Here is a 21772-nt window from a genome sequence, read left to right as displayed (position 1 = left end):
CGTGTATTAATCTCTAACATAAGTTACAATTCAATTATTCCAAAAAAAGAATAAAAGAGTACTTATGCAATCTTATCCTTTGTTATGTAGCATCAATAATAGTAACTTTTATTTTGCTTTTTTGAAAAAATAATGTCTATAGGGCCTTCTTCTTCACTTTCCTTTTTCTTTCCCCTGCAAAAGTCCAAAATTTAAATTTAATCTTGCTTTAAATTATTTAATTATGACAATTATATTACCTAATATTTAATGGTGTGCATAATATCATAATTAGAATTGCCAACTTCACTAGATGGATTATCATAATTGGAATTTATACTTATTGTGTTTATGTGATATATTTCACATGTATATATAAACATGTGTCCAAGCTAGTTTACTAGGGCATCACCGGAAAAAAGAGGATCTGTAGATCGTCGTTAAGGGAAAAGTCGTGAGTTGTGTGTTTTTTGATTCTTTTGCTCTATAATACTCCATAAATCAATGTATTGAATTAATATATGACATTCGCAACTTGTAGCCTAGCGGGTGAAGATGTGTTTTGTAGCACTGGACACCTGAGTTCGAAAGACCCATGAATAATGAAATGAGTGAGATAGATATATACGTGATAGGATAGTGAATATGTTGAAGGAAGAGTAAGATGTGTTGAAAAAAATTAGATGCGACCCAATTAGAACGACTAGGGATGCCTAAGAGATGTTCCATTACTGATGCACTTGTACATGCTCAATCGAGTCGAAAAAAGGTTTTGTCACATAAAATGTTAATGTAACTTTTTATTTATCGTGGATTTATCATATAGTATATCTATAAATTTATCCATGGATGTCGACTTGATAAGAAGAAAACAAAAAAAAAACACTAGCAAGAATGGTGGCATGTATTGCAATATTTAAAGGTCTTGAATGTCAATTGTGTACGGTATATTAGGGACAATGCGTAGTTGAATAATCTAATTCGGGAAAGTTTTGAAATCATCAAGAATGATTGACTTTAACTAGGTGTATCACCTCGATCGGATATTCTCTTCAATCGATCAACTTTCAAAAATATTTCAATAGAGCCAAGTATAATAATCAAGTTCTAGTTAGCTTGAATTACAAGAAATTAATGAGAAAAAAAAACTATAGTGAAATAATTAATAATGGGGATAGTACTTAATCCACACAAACTACATTGATAAATTAATGGAGTATAAAATAACTTCAGTAATAAAAATAACAATGTTGCATTTAATTTTATACTAGAAAACTATTTTTCTTAATCTAGCAAATAACCTATTATTAGTAAACATTTATTCTTTTTGATAACACGTGCATCACTCAATGTCCCATTACTTAAACTTGTTCAAGTAATGTCATAGTGTCACTAAGCCAAAATCCATCAGCAAATTAAAAAACTTGATAACCATCAATTAAAAAACAATCATGCAAAATCCATTTCGAAAAACTAGAAACATTTAAATCTCGAATAGAATCATATGAGTGATACAAATATAATAAAATGACAACTTTAGCCTATAGGCTATCTTGTAGCATAGCTTGAGAATCACAATATCTCATTCTAAAGTGAATGAATTACACGTATTCAAAATCTATATAATTTGTACTTCCATGAATCTAAGTGTCTGCCTTTATGGTGCGTGCATATCTACATAAATCAGATTCTCAAAATATTTACTTTGTTCCTCTTGTTCCATACTAGCCTAGACATTTCATTTCGGCACGAAGATATGAAAGTGTATTCTCTCCGTCCCATAATAGCTATCACACTTGTGAGATGACATGAGATTTTAGAAGATGTTATTTTAAGTGGAGAGAGAAAATATAATTTTATAATTAATGTGAGAATGAACTTTTTCCAAAAGAGAAAATGTGACATCTTCTGTGGGACAAACTAAAAAAGAAAGTGTGACATCTACTATGAGACGGGGGATATAATGTATTAGATAAAAAGATAATACAATATATGAGAGGAAAAAATATAGATAATAAAGCAAAAGATAAGGAAAAATAAGAATGATAAAATATGTTACTACTTTTTACTAAAAAGGAAAATACTCTATTACTATAGAATGCCCAAAATAAAAAAAATGACTCTACTAATTATGGAATGGAGATGGTACTACTATTTTATCAATTTTTTTCAAATTTCAGTCTTTGTCTTAATATATTAATGACGAAACATTTTAAATTTATCAAATAACCGAACATTTGAAAGAATAAAATTGGAAGTTATCTCAAACTCAACAATTCTACTCGTACTAGTTTTTAATTTTTTTTGATAAAATATTTAATAATAACAAAATTAGCTGCTCTAAGGCAATAGGATCACCTATACCAATTCCTATAACATCTCCCAATCCGCAATTACAAACATGAGTAACAATCCAGATAAGAATGAATCAAACTTACATTATTCACATGTCAATTGTGACAACAACTTATTTAGTCAAGTCCCAAGCACCCACAACAATTAGGCCACAAATTATATCATACCTACATTAGTTATTATCTTACATTTTTTTAATTAATCATTTTACTAGACATGAAAGAAAGATTTTACAGTTTAAAAATGGCCCGACAATGAATGGAGTTACACATAAAAAGGTGTTAATATTCAATTTTGTCATATTATTTGAATTTTAATAAAAATATTTCAATCTAATTAATACACCATACATTCAAGTTTTTTCGTATGTAGGTAAGATGGCCTGCCAATAGTCAATAGGCCTCGAGACAGTGCTGACAGGTCGTTGCACCTACATACAACACTACTGTCACGTCCTCATACTTGCAATGCACTACTATTAGAACCTCGTGCCTGTCGAAATCTAGAGACAACTTTATGCGAAAAAAATTGCGAGATATTTGTAAGTGAGTTTGGAAACGTTGGTTACCTTTTGTAGCTGCTCTAAAATAGAGCTTGCACAATAAAAATGCCAAATGATGGAGAAAATCGAATATTTAGCCGAATATATTTATTTTGAAAGTTTGAAAATAGTAAATGCAGAGCCAAACAGAGCTTTAACCCGAGTATCTTGGAAGATTTTGTGGCACGTGAGGTGGGTGACATGTTGATGTTGGGCACTCAAAAACAATGAGATGCAGAGCTTGACACGTTATCTGCAAATATTATTGTACGTACTTTCCACAATATATAACATAATTATATTTGTAATGATTTTGAATTTTGAAAATTATGAAAATTTCCAAATATGAACACACAAATATATCTCAATCGCAACTCTTTGGTATGTTAATGGTAGACACAAGCTTTAAACGTGTTATGGCTTATTAAGTTTTGGGATGATTATATCAATACGTGTCACGTAGGGAACTAGGGAAGAGGTTAAGAGCATCCGCAGCGGTTGACGGACGGCGTCCGTCAGTGCCAGCGTCACGGCACCCGCACCCGCTGTCCGCCGCTGGCGCGGCGCTGCTCGATGCATCGAGCACGTCCGTGCCAGCGAGCAGCTGACGTAGCGCGTCCTGATTGGCCAACGACATTTCTGTTGGAAATTCATTTTTTTAAAATCGAAAATAATACCAAAAATAAAAAAATATATATTTTCAGATTCCCAAAAATATGGCCGTTTTTTTACCATTTTTCTGGAAATTTTTTGATTTTTTTTATTCCCAAAATCATCTATAAATACACACATTTATCATCAATTTTTCACATCAAATCATCTCTCATTCACATTTTTTCATACAACTTATCTACGTCTTCCTCTCTCACTCAAACCCTCTCAAATGGATTTCACTAATCTCATTGTGGAAGCGGAGCGCGAAGAACAAGAATACTATGAACAATATCGTGCCGCCTATGAAGCCTATGTCACCGCGAATACCCCCGCTACAAGAAGACCTAATCAAACACATTTGGGCGAAATTCAGCCATGAGTAGTGGGTTTTTTTTTATTTTTATGAATTTAATTATGTAATTTTTAATTTGTAGGATATTAATTATGTACTTTTTAATTTTTAGGATTTTAATTATGTAATTTTTAATTTTTTTATAATTTTTAATAGTATTCAGGATATTTTTAATGCATTTTAATTTTGTGGAAATGTTTTTATTTAAATTGAATAATAGAATGATGAGACCCTTGAGCTTGTCCTTGCGGAAGAGCACGGATGTGGTGGGTGTTGTGCTCTTGCCTAAGAGCAAAGAGTAAAAGTGGGTCCGGACCCACATCCGTGCTCGTTGGCAAGAGTACGGATGGGGATGTTCTAACGATGCAAATCAATGTGATGTATATTGTGTATTAAATTAATGCATGAATTATTTATGTGAATTAAATTTGTGATAATATTGCTTAGTTCAAAGTTACACTTTATATTCGGATATTGTAAGCTTATTATACTTCAGAAATTATTAATGTTATCTTTTTATTTCTTTTTTGGTGATGTGAAATTTTTTCAGGTCATTTAGGGTACATTTTTTTTTGGTTTGGTGAGGACTATATGAAACTATAAATAAAGTGATGCACTACAATTTAGTAAGTCATGTCTCTTCATTCAATAGGTTGATAATATTTTGAGAGCAAATAGAAATCATTATTAATCATCTCAACAACAATCGGTATCCCAATTAATTTATATAATTATGATTGGTTAAACACATAATTTCGACAGTATATATCAACAATATAGGAAGACCATTTAATTTTTTATTCATACAACAGAAAATTAGAATCTTCTCTTGCATATTAAAACTCTTGGCGATGGTAAAAAAATTCAACTGTTTTTTATTCTGTTACTTTATACTCCCTCCGCCCATAAAAATATGGGCAATGAATAAAGCACGGTAATTAAGACAAAATTAATAAAGTAAGAGAGAAGAGAAAAATGGTATGGTAAAGTAAGAGAGATGAGGAGAATGATAGTTATAGAATTGTTAATGAATAGTGGAACCTACATTATTAAATTGATATAACTTTTAAAAAATGAAAAGACAAATATTTTTATGGGACGGAGGGTGTACCAAATTCGATAAATGCAATAAAAACGTCCCAACATATCGTGATAGAAAATATAAATTTTAAAATGAAATTAAAGACAAAAGGAAAACGATATGCATAAAATATTGACTATTTTCTTAATGAAAAAGTGAACTCTTTTAGCCTCTTTTTTTTGTTCACAACCTTCTCCCGCCTATAAATACCCATCAACCATTCTCATAACCCAAGTCACTAATACATCTCAATACCTCAAGAGAAAGATATGGACAATTGTTCCATCTTTCTCCCTATCTTGCTCGTCGTCGTCTCGTATTTCATTTCATCAGTATACGTTAAAATAAGACGCAATGACGGCAAGACTAAACTCCCACCGGGCTCAATGGGCTGGCCCTTCATCGGCGAAACACTCCGTCTCTACTCCCATGATCCAAACATCTTCCTCTCCACCCGACACAAAAGGTGAAAGCGATCTTTTTCTCCATGCACGTACATTATGCTAGTATATAAAAATATCAAAAAATTAAAATAATTAAATTATTTAATTTTTTTCAGGTATGGGGAAATCTTCAAGACTCACATTCTAGGTTACCCTAGTGTGATGCTAGCGGGCCCGGACGCGGCCCGGTTTGTCCTCGTAACTCAAGCCCATTTGTTCAAGCCCACTTTCCCAAAGAGCAAGGAGGCATTGATCGGGCCGGAGGCCCTTTTCTTCCACCAGGGCAACTACCATCTCCGGCTGAGGAAGCTCGTTCGGGCCGGGCTGTACCCGGAGTCGCTCCGCAGGCTCGCCCCGGGAGTCCAGGCGGCCGTGGTTGCAGCATTGCGCTCGTGGGCCGACGGTGGAGTAGTCAACACTTACAATGAGATGAAAAAGGTCTTTTGCTTTATACACATAATAATAATAGTAATAACATCGTTCTGTTTTGCACGAGATTTCTGTTTTGTTCTTGCTGAGCTCACCTGGTTACCTACAGCTGTCATTCGAAGTCGGCATCCTAGCCGTTTTCGGACACCTTGAGCTTGGCTACAAACAGGAGTTGAAGAAAAATTATGGTGAAGTTGAGAGAGGCTACAATTCTTTCCCAACAAATTTGCCAGGATCCACATATAGAAAGGCCATGAAGGTACATCAAAATTTGCACAAATATAGTGTAATTTAACGAAAAACTACTTTTTATCGTAAAAACTAATAGCGAACGCATATATTCACTGTATTCACGGTGAAATTAACTGCACTAAAAAAAAACAAAACTACATAAGAACGCAAATACGATCAAGTAAATCAAAATTTGCGTATATTAATATATACGGTGACTTAATGATAATTCATTTTTTATCGTACTGTAACGAACATATAAAGTCATTGCATTCACAATGAAATTAACTGTACTAAAAATAAACCTAAATAAAAATTAAGAAATGCATCCACAGTAGATCTTCGCGATTAAATGGCTCAAAATAATTGTTCGTTTTTCGTGATAATTATGAAGGCGAGGAAGAAGCTGAGCGAGATTATCGGTGAGATAAGCAGAGAGAGAAGGGAGAAGAAGGTGGTTGAGAGTGAGAAGGATTTACTGAGCTGTCTGCTGAGCTCTAAAGACGATAATGGCGAAGCTCTGAGTAATGAACAGATCGGTGATAATGTAATTGGAGTTCTGTTTGCTGCGCAAGATACAACGGCCAGCGCCATGACGTGGCTTGTTAAATACCTTCATGATAATCCCAAGCTTCTGCAGGCTGTCAAGGCCTGTCTATCTCTCTTTAGATCTGTTTGTGTGTGTGTTGTGTGTTTGTGTGTGTGTTGATTGGTTGGAAGTTGGCATGCAGGCAGAGCAGAAGGCGATATACGAAGCCAACGGAGAAGGAGAGAGCCATTTGACGTGGAATCAGACAAGAAACATGCCCTTAACTAACAAGGTTTATACATATGTAGTTGTGTTAATTGAAGATGTACATATAGATAATGTCTTAATTTAGGTTTTTTAATTGCATGCAAGAAAACAACACTGGTTTTTACGCGGCCTATTTGCTTGTAAATACGTTAGCTATGGCGTGTCAGCACTGAGATGTTGACAAGCTATAGTTATATGTTATGTGTAATTGTGTAAGTCAGATCAATTCTAATTTGATTTCCCGTCTGGGGAAGAATTAGAACACTTGTATGTTCGTGTATTTGCATTAAAAAGATGGTTTGGGAAAAAAATCGAAAAATGCTAAAAGCTTGTGTATTTACATGAAATAACTGAATTGGTGTACTATATATACATGCATCACACGTACATAATATTGGTGGTGGATTTTATCATATTGTAGTTAATTAATTTTCATAATACACATGAATTTTAGGATTGGATGTATGTTTGGAATGATGTACACATTTGAAATTAATATGTGCTATGAGTTTGTCACCTTGAAATATTGACCAATTTTAATTTCAGGTGATCATGGAAACCTTGAGAATGGCAAGCATTATTTCTTTCACTTTCAGAGAGGCGGTCACGGATGTAGAATACAAAGGTGCAATTCGCGACGAGTTTTCGAGATTTTCCAACAAGATAATCCGTCGTTAAACTACGTTTTATTAGTCTATTTAATGATTAAATACGATATTTTAGTAACCAAATTCACACATAATTAAATTTGGTATTTCTTCAGGATTCCTAATTCCAAAAGGATGGAAAGTCATGCCTTTGTTTAGGAATATTCATCACAATCCAGAATTTTTTGCCGACCCTCAAAAGTTTGATCCAACAAGATTTGAGGTACATATACATATATACATTACTTTATCACATCTAGTGCATTAAAAAGTGAACACAAAAAAACACATTTTAAAGCAAGCTAAATAGTTATTCACAAGATTCCCAAGATATTCTTACTTGTTTATTCATATGCCATGTTGAATTTTCTACATTACAAGACATCCACTATTAGTGGTGTGTACTTGCATATTGAGACATGATTGATTGGCAACGTTAAATGTGTGCATGAAATTGTAGGATTCACCAAAACCAAACACGTTTTTCTCTTTCGGAGGTGGAGTTCACTCTTGTCCCGGTAACGAACTTGCTAAGCTACAAATGCTCGTTTTGGTGCACCACCTAGCTTCTCAATTCAGGTATATATATATTCACATCAATTTGTCCCATTTTAATCACTTTAGTGCACATGTTTGTGTCGCCTAATAATGGAGTTTGAGTTAGGGGCGAACGCAGAAAAATTACTGATGAGATTGTATATCTCGATTTTGTATCGAGATTTCAACAAGGCAATTTTGTTACAGTTTAGTACAAAAATTCAATCTTTTCTTGTGCAATTAATGTTTTTGGCGAATACAATAGTACTTTATACGTTCAGTGCAATATCCTGTTAATCGGATAGATCTAAAATGAGGTGATGTAAATGAATTGATATTGCTTTCTAATAGATGACTTAAACCTAGAGAAGATATCCACAAATGGAAAGAAGAACCAAGCATGTGGGAAAGCACTCACTGTGGAAAGAATCCCATGTTATATCTGTCCTAAGCCTATGTGTAAGAATATCATAGGAATCGAGTCGAGTCAAGTACATGATTGGAGTGAGAGAGGGACCACTTTAGTAAGTGGTGCATGATATTTTCTTTTATGGCTAGTGTTTCTCATGATTTTGGATTGTGTTGTTGTAGGTATGAATTGGTGGAATCTGAAAGTGGGATTCAGTTTGGACCATTTCCAATTCCTTTGCATGGACTCCCAGCCAGATTTTGGAGAGAAGAAGATGATGATGAAGAAGATCATAGGACCAAACAATCTCTCATCCCATCACCATAAAATATTGTCACATTTCTTGATCACATTAATTATTATTGTTGCTCTTTTTTGTTTTCTAATCTCATTTGCATCTATTTTGGAGAGAGAGGTATAAAGATACCTCCCTCTAGTTTTTTCTTTTAATGTTCAAATTCTAGTTTGCAAGACTGCATCAATTGCAGCTAGCATGCAAGAATTGTATGTACTTGCTATTTATTAGAAATGAAATTAGTATTCAATTTCAATAATATATATAGCCATTTAAATGAAAAAAGTTTGGTCATATTTTTGTTAGTCGTATGAAGTTTGAATTCAGTTTCAGTTTTTTTCAATCATCTCATCTATCTACAAAATGTCGTCTTTTGATGATGTTCAAAATGACAACATTTTGCAGATGGATGAGACAATAGGAAAAACTTGAATGTGATTTAATATCCCGAGATTAAATTTTATGATACTAGCCAGAATTTGATTAAATTTGATGGCTATTAATCCTATTTTAACTTTTGCTTATTGACTTTATGTGAGATAGAAACAAAAAGGGGAGGTGTGATGTAATGATGGGAGGGGAATAAAAGAAATGGGGTTACACCCTTTTCTTAGAAAAAGAGAAATTCTTGAATGGATTGTAAGATGTTTTTGATTGGTCATGATGGGATGATGTTCCACATGCTTGAGGCTAAGTGTTGAGACCCTTTTTGTTCTTGCATAAAATGGTCTGTTTTTTTCAATGAAAGGCTTAGAGTGAACCAGGTGTAGTGTGAGACATTGTTGTCTAGTTGCCCCACTCTCAGCTGGAGAGCATACTCACAAAGATATGAACTACTTTTCTTACTATTATCTCAGGATTCAGGCCCCTCTGTTCTAACATTTTGTCATATTTTCTTGTTTTTTATTACTTTGGTAAGATGTTACTATTTCACTAGGATGCGAAAGGTATGATGTCTGAATCCATGGGTTCGATCTTAAAATTAATTAGTAATAAGTAGAGTAATCCATTAGACTTATTTAGTGACTCTAGTTATTATGTTTTACATCAAAGTGAGATATTTATGTGTTTCATTTTTAAATATCCTTTCATGTCGGTGTAAAAGAAAACTGATACCACTATATGCATCTTATGGGCTACTTCCCTTATCATTAATTGGTTTTAAAGTGGAATCCTGTAAATTTCTTTCATGATATCACAGAGAGTAGCAGACCATGAATTGGAACTTAAACTGTTACAACAATATATTTGAGTCAGGAAAAAAATGTTGGTCCAACCTGATAAAAAAAAGTCCAATCCAAACCAAAAAAAACTGGGAGTGTTGTACTGTTAACATAAATTAAAGTTCCATCTTAAAACCAATTACTGATATCTGTAGTAGCCCATGAAATTTATATAGTGATGATATTTGCTTTAATCTGGTGTTCCAATGATACAATCGAGTTTAACAACTCATATTATATATCAGTAACTTGTTCTGCTCATTTGAGTTTCAACATGTAGTAAGTTACAAATGTAGCGACGGAACAATCTATGCACCAGCGTCGCTAGAGTCGTATGGTAGTAATACAAGAAAAATACTATAAACATCACGAAATCGAATTGACTTCTTGAGGAGCAGAACCTGTGTACTTGAGAATGGCGTCGCGTATTCGCTCCTTGTCTCTGGTTGCAAACGCTTCAAGTAGGACGCCGTTTTGGTAGAAATGGAAAAGTGGAACCGTCTGCATTACATGAATATACTTGAGATATGGCAGGCATGCTGCAATTTTTCGATGATAGATATGCAGTGTGGTTGCTATAAGAAGATCTCCAAAAATCATTAAAATTTAACAATTTCACTTTGGACTGAAATGCGAATTTGATAAGAGTATATTATCTTGTCATGTAATACTAATAATATAAACTCAATTCAATTTCCACAACTGAAACATCTTACCTTGATTCGGAGACGATCAGCAACCTCGGATTGTTCATCATACTCGTCAATTACCTAAAGTAGTTGACAGAAGAAAGAAGAGGGAACATAACTAAAGAGCTTGTTTTAGGAAAAAGCACAAAGCATTGGATATCTTACGTGATAATCTTAAAAGCCAAAACTACAGGGTGGTTCAAGAAGTTCATAAGCATCAAATATCATCCGTAAATACACTCACGTTGTGTTTCAGGAAAACAACGGGAGCATCTTGATCACCAGATCCCTTGCATATCTTTACAAAGCCCTGTTCGATGTATTTGCAGCTTCCACAGGAAGTTCGATAAAAATCCACAACAACTAATGCATTTGTTTCCTTAGCCTTCTCAAGAATCATTAAGAATTCTTCATCAGTATAAAACTCTTTTACACATTCAACTGGACAGAGCTCATCGTCATCATCAACATCAGATGATTCTTCGACATTATTATCCAGCACACCCTTGAGTTTAGATGAATGTATATAAGAAGTGTTCCTTCTAGTAAGTAAAGAATTCCCAGTTTGGCATATAGGCATAGCCTTCAAATCAACCGAGTTACCTTCGACCCGAAACAAGCTTCTATATGCCATGGAACTACCAAAATCGATTTGTCCATTGATTTTTCTCAAAAAGTTAAATGGAGCTGAGAATGTGATCAGAGTCTGCACCATACATCCAGGTTTTGAAAGGTATCGATGCAAAATGAAATAAACCACTATTCCAGACAACACGGCACCAGTTTCCGATCAAAGCTTCATAATTTGCTTTGGATCATATCTCAAGCTATTACTGTCACTTACACAGCAACCATCAACTGTAGATGACTGCAAGTCTCGGTGGATAATCTGTAAATAAAGATCCAACAAAGTGCATCAAATGAACATTGTAATGCCAGAAAAAATAATGTTAGCATCAATATGACACGTAAGAGACTAGGAGGCACTCTTCTGAGATTCGCAATGTTGCAACTATTACTGTGGATGTTAGTTCTAAAAAATGCATTTGCTAATACATCCCTAGCATTCCCTTTCTACAAAACGAACAACGTTAACCGATCTAGTGACACTCTGAATGCTAAAGATTAATACTTTTTTCTCTATACAAGTCCAACAGCAGAGTTACTGTTTCATACTAGGAAGAGCACCAGTTGGAGAAATATCAAGTATTCTCAATTGAATCTTTATAAGGAGTCTTATCTTGCTATATAGTAAAGATGAACACTAACTGTTTATGCTTGTCGAAATTTTATAGTTTAAGCAACTGCCATTCAAGAGTTGGACTACCAGTCATCAGTGCCAACACTAAAAATCATCTTATACATCAAAATTCCACTTTCTTGCTGCACATGATCTTTCAACCCGTCATTAACATACAAAAGGATGTTAGACTCTACAAAAACGCAATTTCCCTCATCATTTCTGTAACTAGACTCTACTATCTATAATGAATCATCAGCATTTCCTTCATAGCTTTTACATCATATTTTCAAACTAATGCGCCTACAGAAAATCCTTGAAAGAAGAAAGGGACACTATTTCAAAATCAATGAATATAGTATAAGGTTTCCAAGCTAATGATCTCAAAAATTAACTTAGTTTCAGTTCATAAAATCATTGCAACTAGTAGCTCAAATTGACGAACCTGAACAAGCACAAACTCAAATTAATCGAAACTAAAGCAACAGAATAATTAGTTTCTTAACATTTCCAAAATCTCAACTCTCACCCGATTAACACCACTGCAATTATGCATAATATAGCCCTATTCCACAGAAACTCAATAAGCCTAATCAGGAATATTTCCCCACCGATTCATAAAAAAAAACACCTTCATTGTGCCTATACAAACACGCGAAAAGAGATAATGCAGACCGCGAATCAGCATACAAACTTCAGAAAATTAGATAAATAGAAACTCGGAAATGTGAAGAAATAGGTTTGAAGGGAATATGAGCTTACCAGTAGTATCCTTCCGATTTCTGCGAGGAAAAAAATAATGTTTCGGATAAGAGAAAAATGCGCCATTATCATTCAGTGGCTGTTCTTACTTCGAAGCTTTTTACATTTTGTAAAATATAGTCCCTAGACTCTTTTTAATTACAAAGCTACCTAAAAGGTTCTTTATCAAAGTATATCAAGATTAACTTAATTAAATATTAGTACTAAATCGATTTCATTTTATAAAAATTTGGCAATATATAGGATAATTGTGGAACAATACAAAATCGATTTAATAGTAGAATGTTTATACTCCTTTGTTTTCTAAAAAATAGAAATTATTTCCTTCTTAATTCGTTTCTTGAAAATATATACTTTTACTCCCCTGTCTCATAAAAATAAGGATATTTTCTATTTTGGGATATCCATAAGAACATCCCCTTCTATTTTTTATAACTTCTTTCTCTTTAATAAGGTAGGCCTCATTCTGCATTAACAACACTATAATTAGTTTTTCTTTCTATCTTTATTACTTACCAATTGTGTATTAATTTCTGTGGCGTCTCAGATGTCCATATTTTTGTGGGAGTGAGGGAGTATAAATTTAGGAAACTTCTTTATCTAATGAGGTTAGATCTATTTTTGACTAACACGTTTTTTTTTCTATCTCTCTCTTATTTTATCAATTTTACATTAAAATACATATCATTTTAAAAGTTTTATTTTTAAGAAAAAAAATGGAGTATACTAATTATAATGTATATAATTTGTTGATATACAATTGTCAAAATCATACTCCATTTGTCCCATAGAAATAACATATTTTGAAATAACACATAATTTTAATACATAACTAATAAAAGAAGGAAAATAAAACAAAAAAAGTGATTGCACTGGAAGATGGGATGCTCCTCGTTATAAAGAAAAAAGTTACTATAAAAAATAGAATTATCTATTTCTGTTGGACGAATTAAAATGCCATTTTTGTTAGGTCCTTATCCTAGTATTTTATTTTTACTATTTTTGATAAGTGGACAATGCATTCCACTAAGTCATTCTATGTATATTCTCATTATAAAATCAATTTATAAAAGTATGACTCATGTTCTACTAACTTTTTTTTATCACTTTTAATTACAAAATCAAACAATTTCTTAAATCACGTGATAAAAAATGGGACTTTTAATAGGGACGGAGGGAGTACTTCTAATTTGTCGATATATATGAATTAAATTAATTAGATATGTTGATACATTTTTATAATGTAATGATAAAGCTACTTTGTGTTTTAGCTTTCAGCATTAAAAATGGTGGGAACAGAGGCAACTGTTTATCAACGTAGACACACAGCAAGTTAGTTTCTACTTCCTACATATCACCTGTCATAATTTATTTTACTTCATCGGAAATGCATTTTCCTTCCGACTATATAAAAACATCGATCATGTCTTGGTAGGAGGTAGTAAGGCTCCTCCCAACCAAAAAATGTCAAAATATTCAAGGCTAGTATGTGTTAAGAGTAACTTCAAGCAAATGATTAATTGCATTTAGTGAATACACGAATATATAAAGGGTTTTCGAATTGATTAAAAACAAAACTAATATTCATTCTACACGAAAATTATCACGTTATAAGAAAAATATATATTCCTATTCACATAATGTTCGAGCATACAATGAAAATAATGTTTGCATGATGCATTTACATGAATTCAGCAATATTATAAATTCTTGAAATCTTGTACTCCGTAGTATATTACACTATTAAGATAAACTTATAATTTGGTGAGATTATTGTAAACCCTGTAAGGTTCACGAAATTCTCGTAACTAGGCTAGTTTAATTATTAACTCATCCAAACATATTAGTTTTTTGTATTAACAATGATGATTGAAAAATATTATTACTTCACCCGGCTTATATTAGTTTTGTATCGACAATGCTGATTGTTAACTTCAATGATTGAACACTAGTAGACAAATGATATTTGTTGATAAGCAATACATTGTGATCATCAAAAACAATTTAGCAATTGCAGCCTCCTTGATAATTCATACTCTCTCGGTCCCATTTTAGGAGTCTCATTTAAGTTTGGCACAAATTTTAAGAAATATAATGAAAAAGTTGGTGAAAAAAAATAATGGAATATGACCTGTTATCTCCTTTATTTTGGTCCTTACCACCGATATCCAGTGCCAATAGAGGACATGGATTTCAAATTGCTCAGAGTATCCACAATAGGGAGTCGCGCCTCCCGGGCAGGGGCTTGGCCTGGCCGCGCCTCCCTATAGCTGAGGACATGGAGGGCCGTGGCGGTGGGGGCTACCATGGGCGCGCCGAGTAGTTGGCGTGGACTCGGCTCTTGGGCGCGGGGCACGTCGCCCTATTGTGGCGGTTGAGAACCGCGACTCTGCCCAACTTTTTTATTTTTTTAATTTTTTTTTAATTTTTAAATTTTTTCTATAAATACTACATTTTACACATTTTCACCTCACACACATTTTACACCCTAATTTATAGTCCGATAATTTTTATTTTAATTAAATTAAAATATAGCAACAATTAAAAAAATAATTAGATTTGTGGTTGTGGCTTGTCCACTATTAGAGTGGACAAGTTTTTTTTGTGGCCCTGGATTAGAGATGCCCACCGGTTCCGGTTCCGGCGGTTAACCGCCGAACCGGAACCGGCGGTTCCGATTCCGAACCGGAACCGTGGCCATTTTCCCGAACCGGAACCGTCGGAATTCGGGTTGCGGTCCGGTTCAGGTTCAAAATATTTCGAACCGGAACCGTCACCGAACCGGCGGTTCCGAACGGTTCGGAACCGGTGGTTAACCGGCGGAACCGCCTGTTCGGGCGCGTATATCAAGGCATGGGGATGGGGCTGACGGCGGCAGCTTTTTAGCTGAAAAACCGGCGGTTTTTGGGACGTGAACCGGCGGTTAACCGTGAAAACAGGCGGTTAACCACCGGTTCAGTGGTATCCGGTTGCGGCGCGAGACACGAGGAGACATTGCGCAGCTTTTGCAGACGGTTTCGTTGACCGAACCGGCGGTTTTGTCCCGGAAACCGGCGGTTCCGCCGGTTTTCCGCCAAAAACCGTCGGTTTTCCGAAAATTCAAAAATTTTTTTTTTTCAAATTTCAAATTCGAATTCTTCCATTCCCCCCCCATTTTTATCTATAAATATCCCCCTCTATCCTCATTTACATTCACCATACTCTTGTGTTAATAAGAGTTTCTCTCTTCAATCTCCCAATTCTCTCTCTTTGTCTCCAATTTCTCATTTGTGCTATTGTGCTTCCATTTAATTACGCAAGTGCTACTCTTATTACGCATTGTTATACACATATACTTGTTCCCGTAGTTCTATAAGTTGTGTTCCTTTCTCAATTGCTAAACACAAAAAAAATATATTATTCCATATTTCTACATTTCTACATAGCAATATGTCTTCATCCCGAGAAGGTCGTGTTGATAAGGGAAAGGGAAAGGCCAAGAGGCCATCTCGGAGATCCGTTATTGATGAAATTTCTCAAATGAACATGGATGAGTAGCAGGTTAATATTTATTATCTACTAATTTAATTAATTTTGAATTACATTACATTATTGTTCATAATTTTATTTTGTATTTACAATACAAATATTATTTTGTAGGCTCGAGAAGAGCAAGATGTGGCACATGCTATTGCTCTCTCTCGCTCTCAATACCAAGGCGATGCTTATGTTGGTACCGGTAGTGGTGCTCCCGGTCGCGGTGCCTATTCACAACAAAGTCCAACCCCTGTGAATGTTGATGAAGACGATGATGATGATGACGACGAGGAGGAGGGGGATGAGGTAGAAGAGGTTCAAGAAATGACACCCCCACCACCACCAAGGAGTCGGCGTGGTGACCGTGGTCGTAGTCGTGGTCGTGGACAACCTCCTCAACCTCTTAGACCAGCTGAAAGGTCTTTAACCTCAAACATCATGTTGAAACATTTCAAGAAGGTACAAGATAGTAACTATCCTAACACTTATAATGTGTATTGCAACTATTGCGAAAACGTATACACATTCCGAAGGGGTGGAGGATACGGTACATTTACCCGTCACATGGAGAAAGCGCATCCGGTCGAGTTTGGTATCGCTCCAACCCAAACTCAACTCAACTTTCAACATGGAGTCGGGACCGGGAGTGGGACGGGTTCATCCCAAACATCAGGTACGTGTAGCAATACTCTTTTGAAATATGATCACAAAAATGCTCTTAATGTGATGTCTAGATTTGCCGTTATGAAACATTTTCCATTCAATGCTTTTGATAACGATGCTTTTGAGTCGAGTATGCGGCAAGTTTATAATGCCGCTGTAAGAAAATTGAGTCGAACTTCAATGACTCGAGCCGTTGTTCGACAATGCATGGAAAAGAAGACGCAATTAGGTACGTTTATTATTAACTTAGGGCATAAAGTTTCTATTTGTTCTGATGTGTGGACTGATTGTTTTTGTAAAAATTCGTATATGGGCATCATTGTGCATTTCGTTGATCACAGTTGGACTTTAAACAAACGTTTGATTGCATTTCGGGAATTTCCCGCACCACACACTGCACAAGCAATTGCTCAATTGATCATTCAAGTTTTGAATGAATTTCAATTGATCAATAAAATTTTTTCAATTGGTTTTGACAATGCTAGCGCTAGCACTGCTAGCATAGATGAACTAATCAGTGCATGTTCTCTTGTTATTGATGGCAAATATTTTCATGTGCGATGTATTGCCCATATTTTGAATTTGTGTGTTCAAGATGCGATCGATTTGTGGCAAAAGTATGTTGATCCTATTAGAACTGCTGTGAAGTTGATTCATAACAAAGCTCCTATTGGTAGAGCTTGGAAGAGATATTGTCATAGTAAGCAATGCAGGTACACCAACTTTCGTTTGGATGTTTCAACTCGTTGGAACTCGACATATGATATGTTGGAGTCGACTTTGAACCACATTGAGTATTTATGTGATTTTTTTAGAAGTTGTCCTCATGTTCCTTCTGATTTGATTTTGATACCCGCTTGTTGGGACCACAGCATGGATTTATTTCGATTATTCCGCGCTTTCAAAAATGCCACTGTTGAGTTATCCGGTGTTTATTATCCTACTTCTGTGCGCGTTTTGGAGCATTGCATGTATGTGTGGCAATTGGTTTTAAAACTTGTGTGAAAAATACTCAATTCATTGAGTTGAGGGCAATTTTATTTTATATGGTTGAAAAGTGGTTAAAATATTTTTCACGTATTCCAAATGTGTTTTTGATTGCAAAATGCTTGGATCCAAAGTGGAAGTTGCATGGTGTTTATAAAATTTTAGACATGTACTATGGTTGTTTGCACGATTTGGATTTTTCTCAACTCCGCGAAATGGGCTTGTCAAGAGGAGAATGCTTCGAACTAAGTATTCCGGATGTTGATGATATCAAACTAAGGTTAGATAGTGCACTTCGTGTTCTCTATGCGGAATATGAAATGCGTTACAACACCGCTCACCAGGTACGTGCTCCTCCTAGTCCTTCCACATTTGATTTTGGTGGCGGGGAGTTTAGCAATGTCATGATTGATCCAGACGTAGTATCACAATTGCAAGATCTATACGGTACTACAACCAATAGGACTAGAGCGACTAGTGAGTTAGATATATATTTGGAATCGCGCTCTATTTTTCAAGATGCAGGTCCTCCTACGCAACAAATTGACGTCCTTAATTGGTGGGGAACACATGACAAAGAGTTTCCGATACTATCCATCATGGCTAAGGAGATTTTCGCCGTTCCCGCTTCCACCGTCGCCGTTGAGCAAGCTTTTAGTGTCGGCGGTTGTGTCCTAGACGATAAAAGGAGCAATCTCTCCGCCAAGAACATGGAAGCCACTATGCTACTTGATGATTGGGCAAAGGCGGACATGAGAGCACAAGAGCCGAATTTCGACTTCCGTGTAGAGAGTGATGGTGAAGAATTTTCCTCCGATGGCGATGACGAGGTCAGAAGCGAGAGCACTCAACAATAGCAATGACGGGGGGCGGTGAACGTCGAGCACGGCCGACCAAATAGGTAAGCAAGGTAAGAGAACTACGTGGGCTTTGATTCCTCAATAAAATTGTGGATACGTAGGCACCTCAACTTAAATTTGAAAAGTTTAACTTTGAAAGTTTAAGTTGAGCTCAAGCCCTTTTCAATTATTTTTTTCCCCCCCCATTTCATGTTTTTTTATTTATGTTCCGAGTCCGACGACACTTGTAAATTATATTACATTGTTGTATCACTGTATGTATTGTAATTGTAATGTATCGTTGTTGCGGCTAAGTTGTACTTGAAGATCATTAAAATATATTCCCCATTTGATAAGTATCTTATTGGTGAAAGAGTGGGTATCTTTGGGGCAGATGGTACTGGAACACAAATTTATATATGAAATTTGGATGAATGGGGATCAGATTATAGTTTAAAATGGGAAGCTGGGTTAACTGGCCGCCAATGAACCCAGCTTCCCATTTTAAACTATAATCTGATCCTCATTCATCCAGATTCCATATATAAATTTGTGTTCCAGTACCATCTGCCCCAAAGATACCCACTTTTTCACCAATAAGATATTTATCAAATGGGGAATATATTTTAATGATCTTCAAGTACAACTTAGCCGCATCCTGAATGATCTATGAAAATTCTTCTCGGAATCAACCCTTTTTTCTTGCAAAATGTTGCCCATTTTCTAAGCAAACACATATCAGCACGCCATATACACATTGCTGCATTTCTAATAGGGGCAATTTGATCTTCCAAAGCAATCAATGCATCTCGAACACACATAGTCAGAACATTATTCAAGCATCTAGCATGGAAAAAATCAGAACAAACTATCTATTAGTGCTAATTTTTTCCATGCTAGATGCTTGAATAATATTCTGACTATGTGTGTTCGAGATGCATTGATTGCTTTGGAAGATCAAATTGCCCCTATTAGAAATGCAGCAATGTGTATATGGCGTGCTGATATGTGTTTACTTAGAAAATGGGCAACATTTTGCAAGAAAAAAAGGGTTGATTCCAAGGTAAGAGAACTACGTGGGCTTTGATTCCTTAATAAAATTGTGGATACGTAGGCAACTCAACTTAAATTTGAAAAGTTTAACTTTGAAAGTTTAAGTTGATCCCAAGCCCTTTTCAATTTTTCCTTTTTCCCCCCATTTCATGTTTTTTTATTTACCTTCCGAGTCCGACGAGGCGACGACACTTGTAAATTATATTACATTGTTGTATATTGTTGTATTGTATACTTATGTATTGTAAATTGTAATGTATCGTTGTCCGTTACAACTCAAAATCAATAAAATTTATTTCATTTTCTCCTTATTCGTCTTATTTGTGCTTGAATTATGCATTGTCTTGTTCCGATTTGTTGTATAAAGCCAAATTTCAAAATTTAAAAAAAATAATAATAATTGAACCGCGAAACCGCCGGTTCGAAAACCGGAACCGCCAAAACCGCCGAAAAACCGACGGTTCCGAACCGGAACCGGAACCGCCGGTTTTCGAACCGGAACCGGAACCGTGAAATAGCCTCACGGTCCGGTTCCGGTTCCGCCTCCGCCAAAACCGGAACCGGCGGTTCCGAACCGGAACCGCCGGTTTGCGAACCGTGGGCAACACTACCCTGGATAAGTTTTTGTGGCTTGGGCTAACTATTGTGCATACTCTTAGGGGGTGTTCGGTTGGCAAGATTAAATTTCTTGATTAAATATGTATCATGTTTGGTTCATAAGATTGAATCCTTCAACTTAATTTTAGATGGATAGTCTCATGATAATTAGTCATAGCCTCCCCCAACTAAAATAATCCCACGACTTACTGCAGCAATTTCTTTGAAGAACACGATTCAGCTTATTCTACAATCGTCTCGCCTTCCGCTGGTTCCTCCCTCTCCGCAAATCTCACAACCCGCCTACGACGCCATGTGCCGCTTGTGGCGAAATCTACAAAAATTGGATGAGACGAGCTGGCAGCAAGATCAGGACGAAGGTGAATGATTTGGATGAACGAATCAAAGAGGCCATATGGAAATTCGAAGATTTACTAGAATCGCTTTTCATCCATCAGATTCTTCCACAGCTCGAAAGCTCAGGAGGTGTCAGAGATCAGCTGTCTTTTTCTGTAGATCTGGAGAGTCTGCGACAGAGTGTTGATTGCTTCGTCAAGAGGGTGGCGGTGATGGAGTCGGAGTACGATATTGAGCTGCTTAATATGCCTGAGCAGGGGCGGAGCCAGGATTTTATTGGAGAAGGGGCAAAAATATAGTATATAGGAAAATTTTATGTATTTGAGAAGGGGCATTTAATATATAAGAGAATGAGTGGATGAGGAGGGGCAATTGCCCCATGTCCTCATAAGGTGGCTACGCCCCTGTGCCTGAGGAAGAAGGCGAACCTATTTCATCGAGAATTGATTTTGGTGGAATCAACTCAAATATGGTTGGATTAACTTACGAATTTAAAAGAGTCAGGAAATATCTTGTTGAAGATGAAGGGAAATGGGTGTCGGTTATTGGGATGGCCGGGGTTGGAAAGACAACTCTGTAAAAGAAAGTATTTGAGGATCCATCGGTTCAGAGACATTTTGAGCTTCGAGCATGGGTTAAAGTGGGTAGAAAATGTGAATTCAATGAAACGTTGCGTTGCATTTTAGCTCAAGTGGATCCCAACGCTCGCAACCAAATGCTTACCCATAGAGACGTTGGTGACAACGAGAAATTAGTTGGTCTCCTAGAAGAGAGGTTGAAAGATAAAAAAATGTCTGATTGTGTTGGATGATGCATGGGAATGGGATACACAAGTAATGGATAGCTTGCTGAAAGAGAATGTCCGAATCTTGTTAACAAGCAGGCTAAGAATGGAACATTCATTTATAGTGTGCTACCCTTGTTGAATGAAGAAGAGGGTAAGAAGTTACTCGGTGAGAAGGTGTTTGGCGAAGAGGGTTTCCTCCTCACCTTGAGAAATTGGGAGAGAAGATTGTCAAAAAATGTGAAGAATCACTAATTTAATGAGATTAGGAATTGATGTGGAGTTGAAACCTTATGATGACAGTGATGATAGC

General features: G+C 35.7%; 2 protein-coding genes across 3 annotated transcripts; one reads left to right on the top strand and one right to left on the bottom strand.

The window, feature by feature from the left end:
- The first annotated feature begins 5148 nt into the window (after positions 1-5148).
- Positions 5149-9005, top strand: LOC121763341 (abscisic acid 8'-hydroxylase 4-like). The gene is made up of 9 exons (XM_042159341.1): positions 5149-5428; positions 5522-5843; positions 5944-6093; positions 6460-6714; positions 6797-6886; positions 7408-7486; positions 7625-7731; positions 7969-8087; positions 8637-9005. Exons 1-9 carry the CDS (start codon positions 5232-5234, stop codon positions 8779-8781), a joined length of 1464 nt encoding a protein of 487 aa, XP_042015275.1. The 5' UTR covers positions 5149-5231; the 3' UTR covers positions 8782-9005.
- Positions 9006-10179: 1174 nt separating this feature from the next.
- On the bottom strand, positions 10180-12751 carry LOC121766027 (thioredoxin-like 4, chloroplastic). 2 transcript variants are annotated; one of them, XM_042162357.1, is made up of 4 exons: positions 12664-12751; positions 10906-11550; positions 10689-10742; positions 10180-10473 (listed from the first exon to the last, which is right to left on the bottom strand). In XM_042162357.1, the coding sequence occupies exons 2-4, from the start codon at positions 11374-11376 to the stop codon at positions 10339-10341; spliced, it is 660 nt and encodes a 219-aa protein (XP_042018291.1). In that variant the 5' UTR covers positions 11377-11550; positions 12664-12751; the 3' UTR covers positions 10180-10338. The 2 variants fall into 2 exon arrangements, with proteins under 2 accessions (XP_042018291.1, XP_042018290.1); XM_042162356.1 differs by lacking the exon at positions 12664-12751 and adding an exon at positions 12431-12646.
- Positions 12752-21772: the final 9021 nt, after the last annotated feature.

The sequence above is a fragment of the Salvia splendens genome, chromosome 14 (genome assembly GCF_004379255.2).
Source record: "Salvia splendens isolate huo1 chromosome 14, SspV2, whole genome shotgun sequence".
Taxonomy (NCBI): domain Eukaryota; kingdom Viridiplantae; phylum Streptophyta; class Magnoliopsida; order Lamiales; family Lamiaceae; genus Salvia; species Salvia splendens.
Note: the sequence above shows the minus strand (reverse complement) of the source record. Positions and strands in the feature narration are given on the sequence as shown.